The 21,286-nt window shown below is 36.4% G+C and overlaps 1 protein-coding gene across 2 annotated transcripts; it reads right to left on the bottom strand.

Annotated features, from left to right (window-relative positions):
* Positions 1–713: 713 nt before the first annotated feature.
* On the bottom strand, positions 714–14,511 carry LOC148873652 (pre-mRNA-splicing factor SLU7-like). Of its 2 annotated transcripts, XM_088964577.1 has the most exons (12): positions 14,470–14,506; positions 14,101–14,295; positions 12,595–12,657; positions 7,598–7,761; positions 7,400–7,512; positions 5,760–6,173; positions 5,455–5,590; positions 5,044–5,343; positions 2,350–2,566; positions 1,862–1,965; positions 1,238–1,306; positions 714–1,150 (listed from the first exon to the last, which is right to left on the bottom strand). In XM_088964577.1, exons 3-12 carry the CDS (start codon positions 12,608–12,610, stop codon positions 1,073–1,075), a joined length of 1,611 nt encoding a protein of 536 aa, XP_088820703.1. In that variant the 5' UTR covers positions 12,611–12,657; positions 14,101–14,295; positions 14,470–14,506; the 3' UTR covers positions 714–1,072. The 2 variants fall into 2 exon arrangements, with proteins under 2 accessions (XP_088820703.1, XP_088820702.1); XM_088964576.1 differs by having other exon boundaries at positions 14,101–14,511.
* Positions 14,512–21,286: the final 6,775 nt, after the last annotated feature.

Below are 21,286 nucleotides of genomic sequence, written 5' to 3'. Positions count from 1 at the left end.
ATAGACCCAAACTGACCTATTTACATACTTGTGGTCTACATTCTGAGTTCCAATTGATGAACGCCCCTAAAATTATCGAACAGGGTTGAAGTTGCCATTTGCTTTTGTTTTGCAAAACAAAATCATACAATTGATGAACACCACTAAAATTATCATCTCATATATAGGGAATATATAACATGAGAAGAATGCAAAATATATTGCATGTTTGTTGTCAAACAAATTACCAAACCATAGATTTGTAATTCGGCTGCAAATGGTATCCGTTTGTCTGAATTCTAATTCAAATTCGACCCTATCTATTAAGGATGATCTGAATTCGATCAGTTTATAATTGGATCAAGCATAAATCTACCTCTTTCCGATTTAGATGTATATATCAGCTTCGGTTAGAAAATTCGCCAACTTGAATTGAGTATTGGAGGATATGTTTAATTGGGTTTAGGATCAGTGTTGGGTTGGAATAGCCATAGTCTGTACTCTGTAGACGGGGACCAAACACCATCATCGGGAATACGAGTTACTGGGACAACAGAATACAAAGATTCAGATATAATAAAGCCTTCTCATGTACAAGCAGTTGTCTTGACCTTGACTTTCACCACTCACCAGGCATGTAATCAAACAGGTTGAACGGGTAACTTTGTTACTGGAAATTTAGATTTATGGGACATCTTGTCAGGACAGAATTAATATAATATAGCAGCAAAACAGGCAAGAAACGTCAACGATTTCATATCTACACATCAATTCTCAGTGTAGCCGTTGATACAAACCACAGACCATTTTTTCCTTATAAAGTGGATGGTCGCAGCGCAGTGCTTAATACAGAGAACAAGAATTCATTTCCAACGACATTCCCATCATTTCCTAGTCCAAGAAAATTATACACATGACATGGAGGTCCCCCATGGGAGAAACCTTACGTGAAAGCAGATATATGACCACATTAATACTCCAGTTTGAGGGAGAACAACTTCGATCCACTTTAAAGCAGACAGAATAACCTTGGAAGCAGATATATGACTCCATTTAAATATGCTTGAGATGGAAGAAAGTACATAGTCCAAACTCAGTGAAGGAAGTCCTTCATTGGATCATCATGGTGGATCTTCTTCATCCTGTACGCCTCCATATCCTCAGCAGTAACCTAAGATAAATAAAACCTCAGTGAGAAACGAAGCCACCACAAACCAAGCACTTGCATCTCATATTAAAACATTAATGAAAAGCATACCTCATCATTCCATCTCACATTGTATTTCCGCTTTCTTTCATCTTTTTCTTCCTTCCTCCTTTCATCCTCCTGTCCAAGTCACGAATTTGAGCAGAAAATTATATCTCCAATTCTTCAACTCAACTAACAACGACTACCAGGTCAACTCTTGACATAATTTCTAGTCCATACGTAGTGTTCTTTTTTAATTCAAAATATAATTGAATCTTCTTCTATCAGAAATTGATAAAACAGTATATGAAAACATAAATCATCTGGAATCTCTCCAAAAAATAGAATGATTAGCTCAACTCCCCCAACAATGCAAAGCCCACACTACAAAAGAGCAAAAACCATAACCAAGGTGGTTTAGACCCCAAGTGCAGTTCATGTCCATCTACATCTTTCCTTGCAAGTGAATCCACCAGTTACTCAGTTTCCTCACCTATAGACTCATTTGAACGAGCAGTTCAAGTTGGGAGCCAAAGATCTTGCCTTGTAACCTCAATTTCTTCTATCTTTAATCAAATTTAAAGTAGCTCCCCCCACTAAAAGTATATTTAAAGTTCTTAAAAAATAAAAAATAAGTCAAACTTTTCATGATAAGCACAATAAAAAAAAAAAAATATGCTATAGGTGCCATACCCTCTTAAGTGCCTCAGCAAGTTGTTTCTGGTCAAGGACCAAGTCATCCGGTACATCAGTTCCCCAAGTAGCAAGGTTTTTATCCTCCGTTGGTGCTGATTTCTCTGTGTATATGTTGGTAATGTAAATATTAGACTTGTTTGAGAAAGGGAAGAAAGATGCACATGTAGCAGGGGTTTTCAAACACGAAGCAGAAATATCACAACGTAAGGCTTGCACATACATCAAACTTCTAAATGCAGAAATCACAACTTTGCAAAAATCAAGAGATCAAAATTTTTCAATGAATCTGAATAGTTAAAGAATTATATATTTTAAATTAAAAAGGCAAGTAATAGTTTTAAATGATTGCCAAGAAATATAATAAAACATTTAGGTGTGAATTACAGGAAAGTTACTGCCCTAGTGCCAGCATGAGAAACTTAACCTCTGTTGAGGTCAATAATAATGCTTCAGAGAAAAAGGTAAAATCAAGCCTACACACCAACCTTCAGTGACCTCTTTACGAGCAATATTAGCTTTCATGAGATCTGTTGCAGCTTCAGCAGCCTCAATTCCAGCTGCACCTGTACAGTAACTGTTCTTTATCATCTGTTTGCAGCACTTGTAGCCCCATTGGTGATCCTTCCACCAGGAACCCCAAACACTTGTGTGATTATTAATGTACACATCTTCTTCATATTTGCTTCTTGGTAAAGACATCTCCTGCAAAAAAATACCATATATATTAGGATTTCTTTTCCTGAAAGCACTGATTGATTGGACAACACTGAACAAAGTAATTGTAGCTATATGACCATCCAATTGTTATGGTTGCAAATAAAAAATAGAACTTATACCCAACCAGAATAAATAAATACTATGCAGCATTCTACATATTACTGAATATTGATGAATTTGGGGGAAATTTCTAAAATCCATGGCAGTATTTTAGGCCTTCCATAAATCAGTCAAAGAAGATGTTGAGGAATGGCACCTACCAGATTTAAGAAAACAGAGCAAAACAATTTTGAGGACAGTCCCCAGCTGTTGTGGTTTGGGCCTTGGGAAAGAGGAAAAACTCAAGGATTTTTAACAACAAATCTTTTTTTATCAAAATTTTTAACAACAAAACTTCCTAGGAGGACTAAGTTATAAGTAGAGCAGTTACACTAGTCTACTCCTGGTGTTCAAGTTGATATTGCTATAGGCATGGTTTAAAATGTCCCTAAATTCGCTAATATTTCCATGACATATTTCCATTTCCACTTCCATTGGTAGTGACATGAAACTTTACTGGAATCAACATATTCCCCAATGCACACTATCAGCACTATGTGGAGTGCAAGAGATAGTTTCCACAACGTATTTCCATTTCCACTTCCATTGGTAGTGACATGAAACTTTACTGGAATCAACATATTCCCCAAAATACATTACTAGCACTATGTGGAGTACAAGAGATGGTATTATAACATAAATTGGTGACAAATATTGTCAATATGTAGAGTAACATTGTTATTGCCCACCTAACTTACATGATTACCACTTTGAGCAAGCTCAATATTCATTTCGGAAATGAAGTTAAATATTAGCTTCTGTTTGTGTAATAGATTATTTGGTTGATCTATTACAACCATTTACATTTTCTCTGAGTTATGAATCTTAAGGTTTACAAGGCAACTAAAGAACGTAGTCTTTTGTCTATAACCTTAGTTTCTTAGCTTTGTTTAGTGATTTGGAACAAGATAATAATTAAAAAGGTGTGCCTAGGCTTCTTTTATATCATTCATAAAATACCATTCTATGCTCAGCAATTTTATAATGCTTCCACCATGTCTATAGTTTTTAAAATATTTCCATATGATGTTTCCAACATGTTTCTTATATTTGAACAACCAACATTTTAAACCTTGGCTATAGGAATGTTTCTTTCAATTCCTTTTGTCTTCTACTAAGCTGATAGACTACTGGAGGAATTTGTAACTTCAACCTCAAATTGTTGCTTCCAAACCCCATGTAACAATTTAACCAGATCTGGATCTGGTGTTGACCTGGTTTCTTTTTTCTAGGATCAGCAGTAGTCTCATTTGTCCTCACACAGCTAGATGAATTTGAGAACAAGTAGAGAAAATGTATTATGGGCCCAATTATAGTCCATTGATTGCCTTTTCAGTGTTCTCACTATCCTTGGTTTCCCATTCATCGAAAAGACAGAACTCAAACCATCAGCTAAAAAGATCTAAATTAGCATCCACATCTATCTGGATTCAGGGAGGCCCCATAATAATGATCATGCATATCATATAACTTTGTGCAAAAGTTCATGAAGGTAACCGAAAAAAAAGTGGAAAACTAAGTAAGCCTGATCTCTGAACATTTCTGAATTGTCATCTAGGTATGAAGGGAGCTAAAATCCCTCAATTGCAAAGGCTCTTCCTGGTTATGAATACTTGGTTAAAACCATGGTTTAAAATGTCCCTAATTTCCCTAATATTTCCATGACATATTTCCATTTTCATAGTCAGCGACACAAAATTTTACTGGAATCGACATTTCCCCAATGAACACTACCAGCACTATGTGGAGATAGTTTCCACAACATATTTCCATTTCCACTTCCATGGGTAGTGACATGAAATTATGAACACTACCAGCACTTTGTGGAGTCCAAGAGTATTATAACATAAGTTGGTGACAATATTGCAGATATGTTAAGTAACAATGTTATTTTATGCCTAACTTACATGATAACCACCTGGAGCTAGCTTAATATTCATTTCAAACATGAAGTTAAATATTAATTTTTTGCTTGTGTAATAGATTATATGGTTGATCTATTACAATCATTTACATTTTCTATGAATTTAAATTTTGCTTTAACACATTTTATTATGAAATTCTGAATCTTAAGGTTTACAGGGCAACTTCAGAATGTATTCTTTTGTCCATAACCTTAGTTTCTTAGCTTTGTTTAATAATTTAGAACAAGATAGTGATTTAAAAAGGTGTGCCTATGCTTCTTTTATCATTTCATAAAATATCATTCTATGTTTTGCATATTTTATACTGTTTCCACCATGTCTATGAGTACATAGAAGTAGCAGTTTTCCTTTTTTGGCAACAGAAACAGAATAATAAAATAGATATATACAAAAATAAAACAAAATAAACGATAAACACAGCATCAACACATATCTTACCTGACCCTTAATGATCCTACCAGCACGATCATACTCAACCTGTCTCTCAGTTTGCCCCATGAGAAGCTCTTTTGGAAGCTCTCCTTCAGAAGCTGCGTTGCCATACTTCTCTATAATAGTTTCCTTTATTCCAGACTTTAACTTCTCCTTAATAATCTTATAATTTTTGAAAAGAAGTTCAGCTTGAGAGGGGGCAGCCTGCATATGGATGTCCTGGCCTTTGTCAAAGGCTTCCCACGCATGAATATTAAGCAGATTGAACTCCGATGCCTGCCCACTCACTCTATATTGATTATCTCCCTGAAGAATGGAACAATCACAAAGTCAGATGCACAAACATTATATCATGAGTTTTACCAATGAAGCACATTAATCAATCTAATAGAATATATGGTTTCTCAAAATACTCACTCCATAGAACTTCTCATTCGGGTCCATATCTGGAAGAGGATCCTCACGCATAGACCGGGTTTTAGGATCATAATGTGCAGAATTCACGTCAAGATTCAAAAGATACTTTGCTGTGTCCTCCCGAATACGCAAATTCCTATAATTAAATGCTTCAGCAATAGTTATATACAGCACCAAATGAACAGATACAAAAGAAATTCCTTCACCGAATTCAATGAAGTGCAAGGACAACCAAAAACAGATTGCATATTGGGAAGGCCATATGAATTAACAGTTAAACTCACAGACTAAAAAGACTCATTCACCTGACTGTTCCTGTGCTCCCACCACCCGTTGTGCGCACACGTTTCTCAACCTTAGCAAAGTCCATCTGTTTGCTCTCATCCACCTTAGCTTCATCTACCTTCAGGGCATCTTCATCATCATCCTCATCACTAACTTCACCCTCACCATTCTGGTTATTGTTCTTCTCTTCTAATTTTCTCAGCTGCTGTTCTTTTAGATATTTTCTTCTGGCCTCATCTCTTGCTTCATATCTCTCAATAACACGGGCATATGTTGCTGGATCATACCCATTCCATCGGTCACGTTTTCCATCATAGTCCAACTCAAAGGTCTCTATCTTCTCATCAGGTGCAATGTGTTTGTTTGTCCATTTTGCTCCCAACTTTCGAGGCCTTTCAATGCACGACTTCTTATCGTGTGTCATTGCTCCACAGCTGTAACAAGCAAATAAAGAAATTATTCTTGCTATAAAACAAGATTATATTATTGCTATTGTATTTTTTCTTTTTCTTTTTTTTTTCTATTGTTTTTCTTGTTTGCTCAAAAACACCCACACCAAAGAAACAACAGGATTATATCAAAATATAAAGACCAATAAAGAACCTGTAGCAGGTAGCAACCCAAGCAATGTAGAATAAACCCAACAGATTCAATCAAATTTTATTGAGGAATGTTGGTACAAGTATGGCATACCTTATCTTTAAGAGATATGGGTGATATGTGGTTTCATGCCCTCATTTCAGACACATTGCATACATAGGAAGCCAATCAGCTACCAGTACTTCTTGAAGATCAAAATTGTCCAGAATAGACTGTATGGCTAAAGACATCTAGGTTTTGAAGGTCATCTTTTAGTGTAACTTTCTTGTTCTAAGTCCATTTACCGAATCATGTTGGAGAAACATACTCTCTCTCTCTCTCTTTTTTTTTTTTTTTTATTAATCTTGGAGATGAAGAATATTCTTTTTTACAGGGATTCATTGGAGCCCTATTGAAATGTATAAGTTATTACTGTGTTACACAACCAGAGGTATTTTGGTCAACTTGTACTATCATAGCTATATAAATAGTGGAAGAGGGCATTATAATACTTGAATCACCTATTTTTTAGAGATTTTTTCAGATTCTTCAAGAAATTTTTGGGGCCTAGGAAGGTATCCTAGTCTCCTAAAAATCAAAAATTAAGTTTCCCAATTGGTTAGAGATATTAGGGATCCAATCAAGAAATTTATAGGTTCTAGTGCCCCAACGCACAAGGTGAGGCACTTGCCCTAACAAAGAAAAGCACAAATTTTTGAAAAGATTAAAAAAATAAGGGAGGAAGCACATAATATATGTCAATTAAATATCAAAAACAAAAAATTGGAACAGGTCGTATCATAAGCAGGTAATCCTAAAAGACAGAAAAGCCCGGGGGGGGGGGGGGGGAATCTTCTGCAGTACAACTCTGCAAACATGTTAGTGAGTCAGGTGTCTAAAATTAACCTAGCTCTCTATGTCCATATCAACTGTCTTATTCAATACAATGTTACACTCAATGCCATTAGTATATGTTCAATTGTTCTCAACTGATAGATGACTTTGGTTCCCAACCAATAATAGTAAGAAACAAAATAAAGAAAGAACAAAAAAGAAGAAGAAGAAAAGATACTCCACTTACTTTTCACATGCATCCTTTCTATATTTATCAGCCTGATAAATTTTTGCACCCCTATCATACCAGGCTTTGGTGTAATTTGGATCTGACTTCCATTTCCTTTGATGCTTTAAACTCTGAGTACCAAAAGCAAGGTATTAGAATCACATAAAGCCATAAACCGCAGTTTGTAAGCAACAGGAAAGCAAACAGACTATTTACCGGTCTCTCTGCATTGAGATACCAAGGTGCAGATGACATGTACTGAGGAATATGAGGGTTAATTTCTTTTCCATCTTCATCGACTTCAGCTGGTGCAAGCCCAGCTTTACGTGCTTCTTCTAATTCTAGTTGCTTTCTGTGATCCTCCCTGGATTTAAATGCCGCTGCATATCCCGCCAAATTTGTAAGATGCATTCATTGCAAACCAACAATGGTAATACAAAAACAGGAAAAGAAGAATCCAACAAATTTTTTTTCCTAGCTTCTTAAGATGGATTGCATTTTCTATTGAGTGAAGAAGATGGTTTCAACAATTAAGGAAAGAAAATAGCAATAAGTCCTGATCAGACCAAGTGAAACAAATGAAACCAATAAACTAAATAGTCGCAATTGTTAACCTTCTCCAAAAAATGTCTTTGAAGTAATTCTAAGAGTTTCCAATTTTGTAGTAAAGGACATATAGAGTCCCTGTATGGAACTATAGTCACAATTGTTAACCTTCTCCAACAAATGTCTTTGAAGTAACTCTAACAAGGAGTTTCCAATTTTGTAGTATAGGACATATAGAGTCCCTGTATGGAACTTAAGAAGTAATCAATCTAAGAAGCAACCTAGCATAATGACAGACATAAACATTGAGGGATAAAAAATATTCAGATTTATAATTGAATTGATGCTACATTTTATAGGCCCTGTTTGAGAACACTTAAAAGAAGTACTTCTTTTAACAAGTACTTCTTTTAAGACATGGGACCACACATTAAGTGGTTTTTTAAGTACTTATGGCTGTTTGGTAAAAAGAGGGTAATAAGTACTTGTTTTTAAAGTACTTATTTAAAAAAGTGACTTGAAGTTGGCTTTTTTCAGTACTTTTTAAAGTACTTCTCCAAAAAATGGGACGAACCAGTCCCTAATATTTTCTTGTAATACCTAAAATATCCCCACTCTCATTCTCGTATTTTTCTCACCCTTTCTCCTTGTCTCTATCTCTCCGCCAACATGACATCGGTGGCTGGTGTACCGGTCGGAAGCCGGTGTACCAGTCGGCAGTCAGTGTACCAACGACGTTGACGGCCGGTGCACCAGTCGACGGCCAGTGTACCAGCCGGCAGCCGGTGTACCAGCGACATAGGCGGCCAGTGTACCGAGCTTGATACTGGGCCATTGATGGCAGAAATAGTGCTGACCATGAAGTGGGGTCCATGTGAGCTCTCAGTTGTCATGAAGTGGGGTCCACGTGGACTCTCAGTTAAAATGTATAATATATATATATATATATATATATATATATATATATATATGTATGTATGAGAGAAGTAAGGGCTAAAATTGTCATTTGTTTCCCACCCCAGTAAGTACTTAAAAACATAATAAGTGATTTGGAAAAGTGGGTTACCAAACAGCCTAAAGGGTTGTTGAAACAAGTACTTCTAAGAAGTACTAAGTACTTATAATCATCAAACAGGGCCATAGCCACCTGGATAAATCAACTAAGAAACAAAAGAACAGATTATATGCTTCAGGTCTCAATTTGCAACTTATTACTAGAAGGTTCTTTCATTCTTCCCAAAAAAGGGTAAAAGACTTAACTAAGAAATGAAACCAGAAGGTCTATTAGAAGTTATGTCTAGAAGGTTCTTTCATCCTGCAAAAGAGACTTTTTGATACTTCTGTTAGGCATAACTTTGAAACTGAAAGGGAAGGTCTTAGTCCTTTTCGAAAAGAGAGGGGAGGTCTTTTATCAGAAACTTCAAGGGAGGTTTAACCCTCTTTCCCAAAAAAGCATCCACCCTTTGACTTTTGTGATTATGAGTGCCTCCAAACCCGTGTCAATACACATCCAAATCCCTGTCCATAAGGACTCATCAGCATATCTGTGACCTGTTCTACCCTGCATCCCCCACCAGATCACAAGGAAAAATAAACAGAGTTGATAATATATGAAACCAAATAGGTAGTGTATATCTATCTACCTATATACGAATCCACCAGCACTGCCAGTTCCAGAGATCCCCAATGAAGCGGGCGGGGGAGGCAAGATTTCTGTAACTTAGAAGGGGGCTGGGGAGGAGATAATCATACTCATATATCATCATTCATCTTATAACAGACTTAACTGCTTTTCCACCACGAAATTATACTAATATTCTTTTAACTTGGTATGTTAGCATAATCCAGTATGAGAATAACTGGTAAGCTATTTCTCATGCTGTAAAGGAAAGGCCTTAAATGGGGTAGTTTGCAAGTTAGACCTTGAGAAGGCTTATGATAGAGTTGACTGGAACTGTTTGTGAAATATCATGAGGCTGAAAGGGATTGGAGAAACATGGATCAGGTGGACTAAAGGATTCTCTCAATCAGCTTGGTTTTCCATTCTTATTAACAGATCATCCCCCCCCCCAATGGCTTCTTTAAAGCCTCTCTCCCAACTTTACCTATTCCTGAAGCCCCTTTGTTACCAAGGCTACAACTTGAACAATGGCCACTGTTACCAAGGCTACCCATTGTAGGAGCTCTCCATTCCACTTGTCTTTGCTGATTTATTACTTGAACAATGGCCACTTTTTTCCAGCTTCTCAACAGATCATCTTTGTTTTTTTTTCTGAAAAATAAGGTAAATTTTATTAGCAAATGATACAAGAAAACATTCAGGGCAGCTCCAAAACAGGAGCATCCATCTCCAGAGACAATACAACTCAGACAGGCCACAACATGTTTTAAAACGTGGAGGCGTGACGCAAGGCATTCCACTACCTAGAGGCATGAGGCGTAGTTCAGAAAGCAAGAGGCGTAAGCCTCCTTAAGAGGAGGGAGGTTAGGAGGAGGAAGGGGAAGAGGATGAGAGGAAGGGGGGATCTCATTTTTTTTCTTTATTTTTAATAAAAACCTTTTATATTAAGAAGAATAAAGATGCATAACATTAGTTGAAAGGGGAGATCTTGTTGAAGCGGAGGCGAGTGAGCAAAGCGAGCTCGCCAGAGCAGAGCAAGACCCCCTAACTCAAAAAAAAAAAAAAAAAAAAAAAACAAATTGGGCTGCATCAAAAAGAGGCGGGGGTGTCTAGGGGGCAAATCCCCCCAGCTGAAGGGGCAGGGAGCAAACCACTTTCTTTCCCCTTATCTTTTCTTCCCTTCCCTTTCCTTTTCTTTTCTTTTCTTTCCTTTTCTCTTTCCCTTCCCTTTCTTTTCCTTTCCTTTCCTTTCATTTTTTTCTCTTTTCTTTTCTTCCCGTCTTTTTATATAAGATGTGCATGAGGTGCATAAGGCGTACACCTTTAGCATGCCTCATGAAAAAAGCGCATGAGGCGTACACCTCTTGCACCTGAGGCATACGCCTCAAAGGTGTCAGCGCCTCTATCATACGCCTTAGGGCATTTTGGGAGCGCCTCGCCTGGACCTCCAGACATATGCCTCCCACACCTTTTAAAACACTGGCCCACAAGTTCAAAGAAAGACACCATTGTAAGTTCAATTGCTGACAGCATTCATTAGTGACAGAAGCACAAGAAGTAATGCTGGTGCTGGCAATAGACAGGTTGATTAACTCTTTCACAGACTCTAGATTTGCCATGAAAATTCTCCTATTCCTTTCAGTCCAGATGGTCCAAGAAACTGCCATAGGGATCAATTTCCAACAACATCTCTTTTTACATTTAAACCATGGGATGCCATGCTAGCAGCAGCTCACAGATAGAGGGAGGCATTACCCCGCTGAGATTAATGGCCTTAAATTTGTGGAAAAGAGATCTATGACAAGTCAAAAGAATGTTGTTTATATTCTCTCCACTCTTTAGATATAGAACACACAAGGGGAAAAGTACCTGGTTTTTTGTTTCCTCTAGGGTCTCTCACTTACATTCCCAATACAAAACTTTAACCTTTAGGGGAAATGCACCAATCCAAATGGCTTTCACTAGGAAAGGGTAAAGCAAGTCAAAAGAATGTTTCCACTCTTTAGATATAGGACACACAAGGGGAAAAGTACCCGGTTTTTTGCTTCCTCTAGAGTCTCTCACTTACGTTCCCAATACAAAACTTTAACCTTTAGGGTAAATGTACCAATCCAAATGGCTTTCGCTAGGAAAGGGTGAAGCAAGTTGGGTTGGTAAAAGTGTCTCAAAGAAAGAAGCACATGAAAATTACAATTAGTGTATGGAACTCTCACATCTTTTTTTTTCGTTTTGATAGGTGGAACTCTCACATCTTTCCTACATCGTTAACAAGAAAAAAAAATGGAAATTCATTTTTTCCTCTTTAACCAATAAAGAGGTTTCTTCTACCAGTGGCAAATTGGCAATGTTCAAAAGCACTTTATTTGAATAATAAGATAGGAGGAACCTACAACCCAAGCCAAACTCACTCATACCTCCCCACATCGGTAACAAGATAAAATTCAAAATTCAGTTTCTTACACTTTAGCCAATGAAAAGGCTTTTTCTTTTACCAGTAGCAATGTTCAAAGTAACTAGATAAGAGGACCCATAGAGCTCAGTAATATTGGGGTTTATAGCCTATATGAAACAAAGACAAAGCTAATAGCTGATTTACAGTAAAATAAGAATACATAACAATCTTATAAAAGATACTACATTGCACTAATATTGGGCTATATGGAACTAACACAATGCTTATAGCTGATTCACACTAAAACCAGAATATATAGCAGCCTTACAAAAGAGCACATGGCCATGATGCCCCCACTAGTCTATTCCCACCCACCCCTCTCATAGCAATAGAATTAACGAAATCATTTGTTAACCTTGTAATTCACCTCCTGTATTGAGTATTGAGGAGAAAATATTTGAAACACGACAATTAGAAGCTATATTTGCCTGGATATGGCAAGGACATCTGGGCAGATGTTCGATATAGAATTTATACTAAATTTTGAAGTATCCAACACAATACAACACCCTTGTACGAAAATACGGGCATCACAGATTGGAAGTCAAATTTATATGATTAGAAAAAAGGATAAGTTTAAGAAAAAAAGTGTACCTGAAGCTGTTGCCATGGTTGGCCCGCTGATCTAAAACCTGAACTCTTTGGTCACAGAGAACCCTAGAGGCAGAGAGAAAAGAAGAAGAAGAACAAGAAGAAGAATATCAGATTCAATGATATATTTCCTCTGTTTCAAAAACTATGTGCCTATCTGTGTGGAAGACATAGTGAGGCCAGATGTGCAATAACAAGTGGAAGTTGGTAAGTCACATGAGAAATAAATAACGAATAATATAAAAAGAGAGAAAAATGGCACATTTTTTATTGCTCAACACAAGTAAAGGAAAAGAATAAGCCCAAATTCCTAAGGTTATGCTTTTCATTGTTAATTAGAAATTTTAACTTAGAAATGAAATATTAAAGTGTTCTCCCGTTTTTTTAATTGTCAATAGTAAGGAATTTTAGCTAAAGAAATTAAAAATGCTAATGGACCTTGCTTAAGAAGCTAGTAAATGCAGCCTTCCAAGTTGAGAATTGGCTGGAATTGTTGGTGGTGGCTGAGCAATTCTTATAGCCATTCAATCTCCCAATCAAACAGGTTTCATCTGAATTTGGGAGCCCAAACTCCATTTGGGAGCAATTCTTATAGGCATCACGGACTGTTCAAACTTGGAAGACTGCAGAAAAAATCCCAGCTAATCTGGGATTGTTTACTTGTAAACAAAGATTCAAATTTCCAATCCAGAATTGACCACTCCTGCCTAATTGAAATGTTCGGCTGATATTTTTGGGGATTACTTACTTGTAACCAAAGCATTAGCTGTGATTATTCAAAACCACAGCTATGTTCATATTCAAAACCTCTAATGCTTAACCCTCAAACACAAACACTACACAAATTATGATATGACGGAATGTTCATACTTTCAGTTCCATGGATCTATAGAATTAGGGAAGTTCTCAATTGCACTTGATCCTTCAACAGGAAAACCGAAACTGAGTTGCAAAGTCTAGGAGCTAGGGGGTGATAGGTTTACGAAGTCTAGCAAATTAACTGGAAAAACCAAAGAGAAGCCAAGAGCCCTTCATCCTACCATTCCATCTGCACGCCCATTTATATAGAAAACGGACAGAATAGCTACAATTGACCACTTGACACGATGAATGTAAATTGTCCGACCCAGAGCTTTTACACTGAAATTTTAACCTTGCCCTTATTTCTGATACTGGGTTAGTCAGAACCCAACCAACACCATTAGCAACATGCTCTCAACCAGTGCGAATCGTGTTATAAGATGCATCAATTAAAAAGGGCGAATAATGTTTCGTCTTCGTGTATTAGATACAAGAGAATTTTATGCGATTTCTAGGTGAAAAATCGATTCCTTCGGTCATGGCTTTTCCATGTTTCCATTAAAAACTAACAGACGAAAAACAATCTTCTTTGAATGAGGAATATTGAGATGGCTGCATGGAATGACGGGATGACGGATTCTGATAACAAAATCCGTTATTCTGATCATGGGTTTGCAGCAGGAAAGCAATTTTTCATATTTAGCGTACCTTGGCGTCTGGAATCCCTTTGATTGCGATAGGCAGAAGGAACTGAACGCCCGTAACAGCAGTCGTCGAAGGAAAACGGTTTCCGGAGTCTCCACTACCAAACGGAAGCCGAACTGAACGCCCGTAACAGCAGTCTTCTCCTTCCACCGCCAATATGAGCCCCTTGTTTCTGTGCTTCGGGCTAGCCGCCTATCCCTGTAATCGGATCGGATGCACTAAACTCCGAGTTCGATCGGATAATGAAAATAACATATTAACAGCCTTTAATCGAATCAGTGTATATTTTGAATTCGAATTAAGCCCGAGACCGAAACGTAGCATATGCATATCTGCGGATGCCGCTTAGATGAATATTTGATTCCGACTTACCGAGCTCCTGCTCCTTTCTTTCACCGATATGCTTTTACAGATGCAAATGCGTATACGCTTGGGGCTTTTAACACTGAAGTTAGAAGAAAATTTCCAGTTGCGTAGACCCGGCAAAAAGTTGGTCCAACCCGCGAACCCGACCCAACCCAATCCGAAAAAAAAGGTTAGGTTGGGTCATGGTTAACCCGATGACCCAACCGAATCTGAATGTGAGAATGACCTGATCCGAATCAACCCGAAAAAACTGGATTGGGTTGGGTCATGGGTTAACCCGCTGACTTGATTGTCAAATATAAATGGGACTATTTATGCTTGTTAGAAGTTTCTATTCTTTAATTTTTTCTATTTAGTCTTTACTTTTTATAGTTTACTCTTAAAATTGTTAAATGTTCTAGTTTTTTTTATTTTATATTTGGAATTTTAAGGTTAATTATTTTAATTTTGACATTTTTATGTAGTTTTTTTATTTTTTTAAATTCTAGTTATTTTTTGAGTTGATCCAAATTGACCTATGGGTCAACCCTAACCTGAACATTTAGGGCTAGGTCTAGCATTTTGACAATCCAACCCGAAATTCAACTCGAAGGGTCTTGACCCAACCCAAAACCAACCCATCCAACCCAATTGCCAAGTCTAATTCTTGAAGATACGTCCAAACCATCAATTTAGAGGTGTAAATCGGGTTGCGCCCGCCCGCGGCCCGGTACGATTTTGAGCCAGTTCAGTTCGATGGTCTACGTTCTATCGCAGTTGGGCACAATTGTATGAGTTGATGGGCTGTGCTTGGCTTGGGGTTTCAGGTCAGCGTGTTGGGCTGACATAGCCCATACTATTTTATTTATATATATTATATTACATATTATATAAATTATAATTAAATAATTATATAGTATATAATATATTAATAAAATAAACATTTTTTTAATTTTATTTGATCATCGTACATATAAGTAATTGTATACATCAAAATTCATATAAAATTAAAAGTTTAAGTTTTTTCAAAATTTTAAATAAATAACTTTGGCCCCAATTCATGGCCTAATTTGGCCAATTTGGCCTAATTCATGGCCTAATAAGTAATTGTATATATCAAAATTCATATAAAATTAATAACTTGGGCTTGCCTGGCCAACCCCCAAAATATTCCAAGGAATGGAAGCACGACCTGGGATGGCACGTGGGCTGCACACAGGTTGTGCCGTGCTGACCCAACATAACCCATTTTACACTTCTATGAACCAATATCTTATGGAAGAGGTTGTGTTTTTCCTTTATGGTCTATTTGATTTCTAAGAAAATTGGTCTAGAAAAGGAAAGGATAGAAAGGGATACGATGAGAAACAGAAAATTTATTTTCTCACTGAGGTGTCCTCTATTTGGTTTGTTGAGATACGTGTAAAAGTTTTGGTGCTTGCATCTGCAACAATCTTTGCGGTAAATATAAATATAAATATGTACAATACAAATATATACAAAATACATTGACTCCGTCTCCAATCCTTCACCATTAAAGCATTTTCGGGGCTTGCATGCTTTACTCCCTATTGTACCAGAATAGACAACCTCCGATTCTCTGTAACTAATGCAATTTCAGGGTTTGCATTTGGTTCGACTCTATCAACAAGATTCTCATGATGTTCGTTTAGAAGGTTTTAAAAATCGACATGAAAACAGAACCGTTTTAGGCACCATTTCTGCTTTGGCGGATCAATCATTTGGGTCAAATAATTTTCACCCACGACATCATAAATAAATTTAAAAAACAAAAAAAAAATATTTATATATAATAAAAATGTCATAAAAATTAAATAAAATACACAAAAAATACAAGAAAAATAACAACATATGAAAAATAAAAACATCTAAATATAAAAATAATAAAATACAGAAAATTTGCAAAAGAATGTAGAAAATTTTCCAAAAATACAGAAAATTATAAAGCCATGTGGCTTTTTACTTCCTCCTACTCATAATACATGTGGCTTCATTATATCTCTCTAATTAACAAGTTTGAACCACCTCAAACCTAAAATGAAAGGAAAAAAAATACACAAGCCAGAAAAATAAATAAAATAAAGGAACTAGCTATACTTTGGTTTCTGAAAAGCTATGAGCAAGGATAAAACGCAGATGGTAAAGAAAAGGGCTTGGGATTTGTAAACAAAGAGTTCCAGCATATGATGTTATCATTGCTAAGTTCAAATACTGTATTTTGAAAGATTCCCCTACAAGGGTTGAGTGGGTATGTATGTGTAGTTGAAGCGTGGTTTTTAAAACCGGCCCGGAGACTGAATCGGTCAGGGTCCGGTTATCGGGTTGAACGGTCCGACCCTTCAAACTGAACACTCAGTCTATTCTGACAAAAATTTAAAAAAATTAAAAAATAAAAAACAGTCAAAATCGTTCAAACGGTTAATTGCCCGGTTCAGCGGTTCACTGACCAAAATCAACGATTTTGAGAGAAAATCCGGTTTTGGGGAAAACGGAACCAGTCACCTAACCGGTTCCCAATTTTTCTGGTCCAACCATCCAATCCCGTCCGATTTTGAAAACCATGAGTTGAAGGATTGAAGTAAATGGGGAATCTGTCATAAAGAGGAAAAAAAAATACTCTTCAAGAGGAGGAATTATTAATTTTGGGTGTAAGTGAAGAGAAGGCATACATGGAGCCCAGAAGGTGTTGTCCTAAGGCATGTCTCCCCATTATAGCCAACAGGATTGTCCTGACAATATCGGAGCCCGAATCTGCTCCAAGTGGGGCAGAGTTATGTTGGACTAACAGCGAGTAGGGGGATTAACTTCTCAGTTGGGTCGACCCTGTGGCTCAACTGGATAGTCCTCTCTGTTCCACAACTGAGAGAGAGAGAGAGAGAGAGAGAGAGAGAGGGAGAGAGATGTCCCTCCTGTTTATCTTTTCTTTATGAAGAACAGACTGGATTTACCTAGAAGCTAAACCAACTCAAATTGAATATGTGGATTAGTCTTAATTAGTTGAGAATAGTCCAGGTAACTGTGGCTACTAGTGATTGGTGCTGGTTACGGTGTTTAATGGAATAAAATGAGAAAAATTAACAGATGCAATCATCCAAGAAAAACCCATAAACATGATCAGATGAAATTAAAATAACGAAGAAAGTCTGTGATTTACCAAGTCTATTTAGACTTTAGAGCAGTGATTATGGTGTTAGTTTAAGGTACAAACATAAAAAGTACGTAGAGCCTAAACATTTAAAGGATTGCCATCATCAATTACCTACAAAGAAATGGAGAAGACCCTATTGGGAAAACCATTCCTCTGTTTTGGCTTTATACAAACAGGAAGTTCATAACAACCCAATAGAATAGACCCTGAGGCATCTCTTCATGCATCTCTACATACACCATCATAAGTGAACTGTGCAAAGCAAAGTCAAGATATATAATTTACACCAATTTGGTAGAGCTCTCTCTCTCTCTCTCACTAAACTGCAATGAATTTGTGTCTTCCCATTTATGGAACCAAGTGAGCACATCATGGTAACTTCTCAAACGAGAAAATGCAGGTAAAAACATGAAAAGTTGCTCAACTAAACAATTGTTCATAAGAATAAGAAATGAGACAAGAGTAACTATTTATTCTAATCTGATCTCTAATTGTTTTGTTTTTACATTAATATTTTTGTTCTTACTATGCCTAATGGAGATACAAGAGTAACTTTGTAATTTGACACCAGACAGGACACGCTTTAGCTGCTGCCATTATTCATATTCTTCAGATCTGATCGCAAACTACTAAAATCGGGTCCTTAGGCTATGACTTGGTTACTAATTATCCAAAAGAAGTAGTAATTATCAAGAAAAGGCTATGGCTTGGTTACAGGAACCAAGGAGTCATCACTGGTTCAGGCATGCCATGTTAGTGTTAAGGAAAATGTCAAAGATGACCTTGATCACAGAATTTTTTCTAGGGAAAATGCTGCTTCTATGTCCTGGCTTTTGTCATCCATGACTCCCGAAATCTATAGAACTGCTCAACACTTTCCTACAACTTTTAAGATTTAGGAGAATATCTAATATTTAAGGACAGAATGATATTCCATTCTTTTCAAGAGCTTGATTATTTCAAAAGAAGTATTGTGTAATGTGTACCTTCATTTGATGACCTAAAATTCAAATAAGTGCCTCATGAATCTGCCTTCTAATTTTTCTTGCTAGAAATTTTACTTTCCCTCAAAGATTTTCTTTTTATATTCTCTGCATGAGGTTCATAAATACACAATATGAAAAGAAGATAAAATGGTATTCTGAAATTTGAACCCAACTTATACAATTTAGATATGAAAAGAGACTCACCTTACCACTCCCATGAGGTAATGGCCCATGGACGAGTTCTTGAGCTCATGAGTTCTTGACTTCTTCATTGAATTCTTGAATTCATACTTGAATTCTTGAACTCATGCTTGAATTCTTTGTTAAACTATCATAAAAGTCTAAGGGTGCAAGAGTGCCAAATTAAACAACCATAAAACAAGATGCAATAACATGAAATTAAATAACCTTTCCAAGTCTTTATAACTCATGAGTTGCAAATAAATAGTAAATATAAAACATAAGGTCCATAAATTAAAATCTAAGAAGTGTCAAAGCCTAGTCACTAAATTAAAACATAACTAACATGTCCAAATTTCAAATCCATAAACTCTTCATCAAGGAAGTCAACTAAAACCAGGTGGTATATCATCCTCATCTTTGAGTTGTGTTTCATCTTCATCTGCATGTAGATGATCATGTCCACGATTTTCCTCCAACATCTCATTGAAAAAATTATAGTCATCTAAAAAAATAAATAGACAAAATTAGAATTCTATACACATTAATCATAAGGTTCAAGATTCAAGACTAAATTATGAAATGGAGAATATGAAATGATATTAACAAAGTTACCTTCATCCCTAATCTGCTTGTTTTCTTGAGGTTTCAATATTGGATTTATTGTATCATCACCACCATTGTTGGAAGTTGCAACGACGATAGCGATTTTGGTCTATTCCAAAATAGACAGAGGAGAAGGGGGCAGAGGAAGAAGAAGATTACCGCCACTGCTGGAAGTTGCAGCGACATAGTGATTTTGGTTGATTGAAAAACAGACAGAGGAAGAAAAAGATCACTACCACTACTAGAAGTTGTAGTGGCAATGGAAATTTTGGTCGATCCAAAACACATAGAGGAGAAGGGAAATTTTGGGCATCAATGAAGCCTAAAGTTAGGGATCTGAGGCATTCTGTAAGAGTGACGGAGATGACTATGAGTTTTCTAAGATGATCTGTGAAGCCCGAGAAGCAAGCAAACAACAACACCACCGGAATAAGCCTCCTGAATTTGCTATATGTACTCTTGGCTTTCTGTAAGAACGGTAGAGTAGATCCACCATTAGAAGCAACAGCACCGCCAACGGTGAAGGGTTGTATTTTATTTTTGCTTGGCTTTGGTTTCAACTTTTTTTTCCTTTAGAATAGAAGATGATAAGAGGGAAGAGTGTAGAGTGTGGTCATTAGGTGCAATATTAACAAAGAGTTATTTGTGTTTGCAACAATGGCATCGAGACAAATGGATGAACGGTACCAACCAGTATTAATAGTGAAGAGAAAGATGAGGACATGGGGATGCCGACATTAGATAGTATTAGTGGAGGTTTTTTCATAAAAGATTTCCTTTGATCACCAACCCTCTCTCGGCCTTAGTTCTCTGTGCCCTATTTTTCATAAAAGACCCATGAGATTTTAAGGCCAATCAATCATCAGCATTTATTGGAACCAAAGAGCTTGAAAGATCACCGATGATGTCTTTTATTGAACCAGGAGTCTAAGCTTTCTAATTGATGGGCAAAATAGTCTTTTTAATCCTTCCATTAATGAATATTGACAATAAGGATGATTTAGTTAATTATCAGAAACAATAAGGGTATTTTAATCACCAACCCTCTCTCGGCCTTCGTTCTCTGTGCCCTATCTTTCATAAAAGACCCATGAGATTTTAAGGCCAGTCAATCATCAGCATTTATTGGAACCAAAGAGCTTGAAAGATCACCGATGATGTCTTTTATTGAACCAGGAGTCTAAGCTTTCTAATTGATGGGCAAAATAGTCTTTTTAATCCTTCCATTAACGAACATTGACAATAAGGATGATTTAGTCAATTATCAAAAACAATAGGGATATTTTAAGACAATATTGAAACAATAGGGGGATAGTTAGTCAATTTCCTAAACCTTAGGGGTAGTTTAAGAAATTTTCCCTAAACAAAATTGAGAAAGGAGTTTGTATAATATTTTCAATTTAAGCCATGCCCATCTAAGTCCAATTCAAACATTATTTTTTCATTATTTCAATTTTATTCCATTACAACCTTCTAAAAAAAATTATTCCATCACAATTGGAGTTGTCGTCTAATGGGAGCAGCTAATTTCATATATGGCTTTTCGTATCTATATCGATATCCTATTTTTTATTAATTTTTACATTTTATTGGGTTGTTATTATTTTTATATTATTTTTAGATAAAATTATAAAAAAATCCTCTTATAACAATTTTATAAATCACCCTTATGTTTTAGTCCTAACAAAAACCTCTCTTATAGTTAAAAAAAAAAAAGTGCAAATACCTTCTTTCCTTAGCTTTTCAGTAATAATGCAATAAAGTTACCAAAATGTCATTATCAATGTTAGAGTGTTATCATACGCAATTAAGTGTGTGCTTGGTTCTATTGGCATTTATGAATGGGAACCTTAACCAGTTTTGGTTGTTGGGTGGAGGCATTTCTAGTAACACCCCATAAAGG

This window comes from Nelumbo lutea, chromosome 1 (genome assembly GCF_056320005.1).
Source record: "Nelumbo lutea isolate HS-2025 chromosome 1, American lotus-T2T, whole genome shotgun sequence".
Classification (NCBI taxonomy): Eukaryota; Viridiplantae; Streptophyta; class Magnoliopsida; order Proteales; family Nelumbonaceae; genus Nelumbo; species Nelumbo lutea.
This window is presented reverse-complemented; position numbering and strand designations above follow the sequence as displayed.

Coding starts and splice junctions, on each gene's coding strand:
- LOC148873652 (XM_088964576.1), bottom strand. Junction 5,591..5,759: donor GGGAGCACAGGAACAGTCAG/GTGAATGAGTCT, acceptor ATTTAATTATAG/GAATTTGCGTATTCGGGAGG. Junction 5,344..5,454: donor CGAATGAGAAGTTCTATGGA/GTGAGTATTTTG, acceptor TCCATTCTTCAG/GGAGATAATCAATATAGAGT.